Genomic DNA, 8,182 nt, shown 5'->3' with positions numbered 1-8,182 from the left:
TTGGGGTGGTTTTATCTTCCTTCACCTGCTGGTGTTTGCACCAAAAAGCTCCTGAACACCCTTCAAGGCACCACCAGCAGCTGGCTTTAATAAAAAAACATCAGCAGATTTATTGATTTATGCATTTCCTTTTTAACTCACAAGCAGAGCCTCACATTACATCTTCAGTCTTATGTTAACATCAATTAAAAACATTTAAAATCCAGGAAGAAGAAGAAAAAACAAACAAATACCCCCGAAAATATCGATAAATAGTCAGAGACAGGGATTCCACAGGAAGTGCTGTTTTTATGAGGTTTTGCAGTGCCAGCCTTCACCCCCTCACAAAAGCAGGGCTCCACAAGCCCCGAGGAGCCCCGGCTCTACCTCTTGGTGTTGATCCAGTGGTACCTGTCCACACGTGGGCCAGCGAAGGTGGCCGTGGGTCTGTAGGTCCTGTAGCCCCTGTGCTGGCCAAAGTGGGAGCCCTCGGCCGCGGGGGGCTTCCTGTGCAGGTACTGCCACCAGGGCTGGGGGGGAGCCTTGCAGAAGTCACCAAACTCAGCAGCAAAAAGGGGGAAAAATGAATGTTAAAATGTGCTGGGGAAGGTGGGGGAGCAGTCCGGCCACCCCAGTCCTTCCTGCTGCCTCCTCCCAGAGCTCATCCCACCCACAGCACCACTGAGGCTGGGAAAAGCCTCCAAGGACAAGCCCTGAGCAGTGTCCCCAAGGGCCACAACTTGGAAACCCTCCCCAGGGATGGTGGCTCCATCAGGGCTGGTCAGCACCCCATGGAAACAACTCAATTCTTCATGGAAACAATTCTTCAAATAGTTCATACACTGCTCTAAAAACACATGGAGTGCTGTAAAGAGAATTAGCAAGAAACAGGGCCACAGCTCCTAAACTTTGTTTCACAAAGCACGGACAAGTTTGACATCTAAAACCAGGCTGTGCACAATTTTATGGGACAGTGACACCACCTGCCAGGGCTGGAAAACCATTCCAGGGGACAAATTAAATCTGAACCTCCCTTGGAGCAGCTCAGGGCTGTTTTCTCCCATCCTGTCCATGGAAAAGGAGCCTGACCCCACCTGTCAGGGATGGCAAACCCTTCCAGGGGAGAAATTAAATCTGAACCTCCCTTGGAGCAGCTCAGGGCTGTTTTCTCCCATCCTGTCCATAGAAAAGGAGCCTGACCCCACCTGTCAGGGCTGGAAAACTCTTCCAGGGGAGAAATTAAATCTGAACCTCCCTTGGAGCAGCTCAGGGCTGTTTTCTCCCATCCTGTCCCTGGGAGAGGAGCCTGACCCCACCTGCCAGGGCTGGAAAACCCTTCCAGGGGAGAAATTAAATCTGAACTTCCCTTGAAGCAGCTCAGGGCTGTTTTCTCCCATCCTGTCACTGAGAGAAGAGCCTGACCCCCCCTGCCAGCACCTCTCTGGAGGGATTTTAGGATGAAGAGTCCCCAAGAGCCCCGGCTCACCTGGTAGATGCTGTTGGGGTTGCTGACGGTGGGGATGGCTCTGGGCTCCTTGCTGAAGGTCTCTTCATCCGAGGAGGTGCTGGAGTGACAGTCCAGGGCTGCCCTGCCCACGGCCAGGCTGATCTGCTGGGGCAGCTCGGGGTTCTCCTCGCCATCAAAGTATGCCACGGTGAAGGGCCGGCTCCTCTCGCCGTACCTGCAAGGGCTGCAGGTGGGTGCTGCTGCTCTGCCAGCGGCCAGCTCGCCCCACAAGGTGCCAAACCCTCAGGGGTTAATGCTGGGAGAAGCTTTAGGCTGATGGAACTCCCAGCACTTGGCGTTTGTAAGCCCCCAGCAAAGTTCTCCTCGCAGCTCAGTCACACAGAACAATCCTTTTCCAGCCCCAAAATCAAGGGCACCGCTGCAGCTTCAGCCCAAAAAGTGCAAACAGCAGAATTGTAGGAGAGCAAACTGGGAGGGTGGGACTGCATCACCTGGAGCTGGAATTGGACAATGAACCCCAACATGGAAATGGAGCAAAACTGATAAAAGGGTGAAAATTCCTGACTCATGTTCCATCTAGGGTGGAGCCATGGCCAGGCTCCTGTACTGCCCAAGATGCAAAAACCTTTCAATAAATCCCCACTTTATTCCTTTAGCTCTGGTCAGCCTCTGCTCCCAAGGTGTCAGATTCAAATTTTCTGGAAAAATCTCTTCGCCCAGGATTTTTCTCCCGGGAAGCTGAGAAGCCTCAGAGAAAAATGAAAACAATTCTTAGCTCATCTGCTTCTCCTGTGTTGTGCTCATGTGGAATGTGTTTGGAGATTGTTTACCCACAGGTGGTTGCTTTATTGGGTTTTTGCTGTGAGTTGTTTTGACTTATTGGCCAATCAGGGTCGAGCTGTGTCAGGACTCTGGAGAAAGTAACGAGCTTTCATTATTGTCTCTTTACCCTTCTGTCTGTGTCCTTTCTGTATTCCTTAGTACAGTAGAGTATTTAATATAATTTAAGACCTAATATATATTTACATATTATATATATAATATAATAGATAAATATATATTAAAGTATATAATCAAAACATATGTATATATTAAATAATGTATTAAATAAGGTGTTTAAGTTACGTAACATAAGGCGTTTAAGTTACGTAACATAAGGCGTTAAGTTACGTAACATAAGGCGTTAAGTTACGTAACATAAGGCGTTAAGTTACGTAACATAAGGCGTTAAGTTAAGTTACGTAACATAAGGCGTTAAGTTAAGTTACGTAACATAAGGCGTTAAGTTAAGTTACGTAACATAAGGCGTTAAGTTAAGTTACGTAACATAAGGCGTTAAGTTACGTAACATAAGGCGTTAAGTTACGTAACATAAGGCGTTAAGTTAAGTTACGTAACATAAGGCGTTAAGTTAAGTTACGTAACATAAGGCGTTAAGTTAAGTTACGTAACATAAGGCGTTAAGTTAAGTTACGTAACATAAGGCGTTAAGTTACGTAACATAAGGCGTTAAGTTACGTAACATAAGGCGTTAAGTTAAGTTACGTAACATAAGGCGTTAAGTTAAGTTACGTAACATAAGGCGTTAAGTTAAGTTACGTAACATAAGGCGTTAAGTTAAGTTACGTAACATAAGGCGTTAAGTTACGTAACATAAGGCGTTAAGTTACGTAACATAAGGCGTTAAGTTAAGTTACGTAACATAAGGCGTTAAGTTAAGTTACGTAACATAAGGCGTTAAGTTAAGTTACGTAACATAAGGCGTTAAGTTAAGTTACGTAACATAAGGCGTTAAGTTACGTAACATAAGGCGTTAAGTTACGTAACATAAGGCGTTAAGTTAAGTTACGTAACATAAGGCGTTAAGTTAAGTTACGTAACATAAGGCGTTAAGTTAAGTTACGTAACATAAGGCGTTAAGTTAAGTTACGTAACATAAGGCGTTAAGTTACGTAACATAAGGCGTTAAGTTACGTAACATAAGGCGTTAAGTTAAGTTACGTAACATAAGGCGTTAAGTTAAGTTACGTAACATAAGGCGTTAAGTTAAGTTACGTAACATAAGGCGTTAAGTTAAGTTACGTAACATAAGGCGTTAAGTTACGTAACATAAGGCGTTAAGTTACGTAACATAAGGCGTTAAGTTAAGTTACGTAACATAAGGCGTTAAGTTAAGTTACGTAACATAAGGCGTTAAGTTAAGTTACGTAACATAAGGCGTTAAGTTAAGTTACGTAACATAAGGCGTTAAGTTACGTAACATAAGGCGTTAAGTTACGTAACATAAGGCGTTAAGTTAAGTTACGTAACATAAGGCGTTAAGTTAAGTTACGTAACATAAGGCGTTAAGTTAAGTTACGTAACATAAGGCGTTAAGTTAAGTTACGTAACATAAGGCGTTAAGTTACGTAACATAAGGCGTTAAGTTACGTAACATAAGGCGTTAAGTTAAGTTACGTAACATAAGGCGTTAAGTTAAGTTACGTAACATAAGGCGTTAAGTTAAGTTACGTAACATAAGGCGTTACCCAACATGGAAATGGAGCAAAACTGATAAAAGGGTGAAAATTCCTGACTCATGTTCCATCTAGGGTGGAGCCATGGCCAGGCTCCTGTACTGCCCAAGATGCAAAAACCTTTCAATAAATCCCCACTTTATTCCTTTAGCTCTGGCCAGCCTCTGCTCCCAAGGTGTCAGATTCATATTTTCTGAAAAAATCTCTTCGCCCAGGATTTTTCTCCCGGGAAGCTGAGAAGCCTCAGAGAAAAAGGAAAAAAATTCTTAGCTCATTTGCTTCTCCTGTGTTGTGCTCATGTGGAATGTGTTTGGAGATTGTTTACCCACAGGTGGTTGCTTTATTGGGTTTTTGCTGTGAGTTGTTTTGACTTATTGGCCAATCAGGGTCGAGCTGTGTCAGGACTCTGGAGAAAGTAACGAGCTTTCATTATTGTCTCTTTACCCTTCTGTCTGTGTCCTTTCTGTATTCCTTAGTACAGTAGAGTATTTAATATAATTTAAGACATAATATATATTTACAGATTATATATATAATATAATAGATAAATATATATTAAAGTATATATTCAAAACATATGTATATATTAAATAATGTATTAAATAAGGTGTTTAAGTTACGTAACATAAGGCGTTTAAGTTACGTAACATAAGGCGTTTAAGTTACGTAACATAAGGCGTTAAGTTACGTAACATAAGGCGTTAAGTTACGTAACATAAGGCGTTAAGTTACGTAACATAAGGCGTTAAGTTACGTAACATAAGGCGTTAAGTTACGTAACATAAGGCGTTAAGTTACGTAACATAAGGCGTTAAGTTACGTAACATAAGGCGTTAAGTTACGTAACATAAGGCGTTAAGTTACGTAACATAAGGCGTTAAGTTACGTAACATAAGGCGTTAAGTTACGTAACATAAGGCGTTAAGTTACGTAACATAAGGCGTTAAGTTACGTAACATAAGGCGTTAAGTTACGTAACATAAGGCGTTAAGTTACGTAACATAAGGCGTTAAGTTACGTAACATAAGGCGTTAAGTTACGTAACATAAGGCGTTAAGTTACGTAACATAAGGCGTTAAGTTACGTAACATAAGGCGTTAAGTTACGTAACATAAGGCGTTAAGTTACGTAATAAACAATATAATAAATTAAATTATGTAATATATTAAATTAAATAGTGACATGTATACTCTGTTAAATTATATCACATATATTTAATACCTAACACATAATTTAATACAATATAATACCAAAACAATAAACTAGCCTCCTGAGCACACGAAGTCAGACCCACCATTCCTCCTGCCCACGCCCAGCGCGAGGCCAGGCGGAGCTCACCTGCAGCACACCTGGAAGGGATCCACCCACAGCGTCATCTCCTCGGGCAGGCCCAGCAGCTGGAAGTCCACGTCGCTCTCCGCGCAAGCCCGCTCCAGCAGCGGATCCCGAGCCTGGTGCTTGTTGATCCTGATGCACCTGGGGACAGCAGGGCGCGCCCAAAATCTCCGTTTGTTGTCGCTTTTGAGCTGTTGGTGCTCTCCCTTAGAGCCCCGAGCAGAAATTCAGCCTCACAAGCTGGTTTATCAGCTCAAACAGGACCTGGCTTTTAGCTCTCATCAATAGCTGATGAGGCAAGTCACTGATTTAGTGTTGGAAACAAAACCACCCCAAAAGTCGCTTTGAGACAGCTTGAATTCTGCATCCTGGGAGCCAGGGGCTATTTGAAACACTGGTCTTAAGATTTCCACCTCAGCTATCTAATAACACATTTACAAGTTAAAAATATTTTTTTTTAAAAAATCCACCTCAGTTCTCTAATCCCACATTTACAGGTAAATAAAGATTTCCACCTCACTTCTCTAATCCCACATTGACACGTAAAAAAATGATTTCCACCTCAATTCTTTAACCACACATCTACAGGTAAAATAAAAAGATTTCCACCTCAATTCTCTAATTCCACATTTACAGGTAAAATAAAAAGATTTCCACCTCTGTATTCTAATCCCATCTTTACAGGTAAAAGAAAAGAAAGAAAAATTCCACCTCAGTTCTCTAATAACACATTTACAGGTTAAAAAAAAATATTTCCACTTCAGTTTTCTAATCCCACATTTAGAGGTTAAAAAAAAAAAAAAATTCACCTCAGTTCTCTAATCCCACATTTACAAATTAAAAAAAATAAACTTTCACCAATTAATAATTCTTCTTTCAACCTTCAGGGGTATCCTGGTGGTTCACTCTGCATTATTTATTTCACTTGAAGGCCTCCAGGAATTGTCCCTCGAGCCCTCTCACCTGAAGGCTTGGCCTCGGGAGGGGTTGTCCAGGTACCAGTGGTTTTTGTACTTCTCGAACAGCAGCGTGGTCAGCTTGGCTGCAAACTTCTCCATTTTGTGCTTGCTCAGCCTGTCCTCCCTCTTCACCAGCTTGGTGATGAAGAAAACCGTGGCAGCGATTTCATCTTTCATCTTCAGCTGGAGCAGAGAGGGAACGCCACAGCACACAAGTTTAATAACATTAAGGCACCATCAGCTTCCAAAAACTGATGCTGCAAAATCCACACAAGCCAGGATAGAAGGAGCCTGGAGAAGCCTGACTGCCAAACAGCAGATTAAATTTGGTTTGGGATATTAAAACCAGCTTAATGCACTGCTAGAATGTACCTGCACTAAGCAAGTTAAGAGAGAATATTTTTAAAAAAAGAGTTTAAAATATAATAGTTCTTATTTGTCACATATATCACAAGCAGCAGGCCTTACAAATAGAGAGCTTTTTATGTAAAAAAAAGACCAAAAATGTCACCTTTTCACAGCAGAGACAGTAAAAACTTGAGATAAACTTCACCAACAGCTTAGAGAGGCACCAAGAAATCAGCTAAAACCCCCCAGGGCCCTGGAGCACGGACACAGGAGCCACCCCAGCACCCAAAAACTCCCTCCCTCCTTCCCTGGCAGGGCTGGCTCAGGTTTTTATGGAGCTGAGGAATGTAAGAACCTTCAGGTGGGCAGGAGCTGCAGGTGTGTGTTGGATTAATTAACAACCCATTCCAAAATCTTCCCAGTCTCCTCGGCTTCTTTCCTACACCAGCTCACTCTCTCAGGGTGATTTAACAGATTCCATGCTGAATTCTGTTCTGTCCATCAGTCTACCCCATAAATCCCTGTGGAATATTTAATATTCACCGCGAGAAAACAGCACCAGGCTTATTAATTAATTATTAGAATGGTCCTGGACTGCTTCTATTTTTTTCCTTTTCCTGTTTCCTTTTTTTTTTTTTCTTTTTCTATTTTTTTCTATTATTTTCCACGTGAAACCCTCACATTTGGCGTTCCTTATTTAGAAAACTGCTGGATTCTGGATTTATCACATCGCTGATCTTCCTAATTCCCATTATCAGCACAGATTTATATCATTTTTCAGGCGTTTAAAACACAGAAAATGTCTCAGTTCCTCAAATGTTTGGCACAGAGAACAGCTGATTGTTCCTTTTTTTTTCCCCTTTTGCTGCCTCAGGAAGTTGTGTCTGCAGAGTGAGACCCCAGGAGCTGCGGAGGCAAAAGAAAAAATGAAAGTAAAAAGAAGCTGAGTGCTCAAAAGTGGCTCCTAAGGGGGGTGGGGATGTGCAGCCCCCCAATTCCAATGCTCACTCCTCAGCCTGGGGTGGTGCCAGGCAGGGGATGAGAAATTCAGAGTCTGAAGGCACAAACTGTGCCCCCAAACCACAAATTCCTGGCTGTTTCTGGATTTCATTTCTCTCCACTCACACAGCTCCTTCCTCGCTCTTTAATTTTGCTTGCGTCACACAGAAAAAAAAATATTTTAAAATATTAAAAATATATATTTTTTTAAATCAAAATAAAAGCTCTCAAGTGACTTTAAAGTTTTGATCACTGCAGGAGAAGCAGGTGTTACAAAAAACCCAGGGCAGCCACCACAGATCTGTGGGTTTTTACCTGAGCTGACAAAATTGGTGTCCAGGGAAATGTCAAAGAGGAAGATTTGCCATTTAAAAATGATGGGTGATGCACATAATTTTAATTTTTTTAGCTCCTCTCAGTAAATTTAGTCCATTCTAGGTTTCCTAGACAATCCCAGACACACAGATTGGGATTCCTCTAGGGATGATTTTGTCTTTCTGGCCAAAATCTGGGTATTAAGTCCGATTTCTTTGATTTCACATCATTTTCCCTCAGTATCAGATCGTAACCTAATAAAA

At 42.1% G+C, this 8,182-nt stretch overlaps 1 protein-coding gene across 1 annotated transcript; it reads right to left on the bottom strand.

Moving 5' to 3' along the window:
* Window positions 1-222: 222 nt before the first annotated feature.
* BTG4 (BTG anti-proliferation factor 4) lies at window positions 223-6,434 on the bottom strand. The gene is made up of 4 exons (XM_041471415.1): window positions 6,262-6,434; window positions 5,302-5,439; window positions 1,466-1,661; window positions 223-539 (listed from the first exon to the last, which is right to left on the bottom strand). Exons 1-4 carry the CDS (start codon window positions 6,432-6,434, stop codon window positions 363-365), a joined length of 684 nt encoding a protein of 227 aa, XP_041327349.1. The 3' UTR covers window positions 223-362.
* Window positions 6,435-8,182: the final 1,748 nt, after the last annotated feature.

Source organism: Pyrgilauda ruficollis, unplaced genomic scaffold (genome assembly GCF_017590135.1).
Source record: "Pyrgilauda ruficollis isolate IOZ18807 unplaced genomic scaffold, ASM1759013v1 scaffold268, whole genome shotgun sequence".
In the NCBI taxonomy this organism is placed as follows: domain Eukaryota; kingdom Metazoa; phylum Chordata; class Aves; order Passeriformes; family Passeridae; genus Pyrgilauda; species Pyrgilauda ruficollis.
This window is presented reverse-complemented; position numbering and strand designations above follow the sequence as displayed.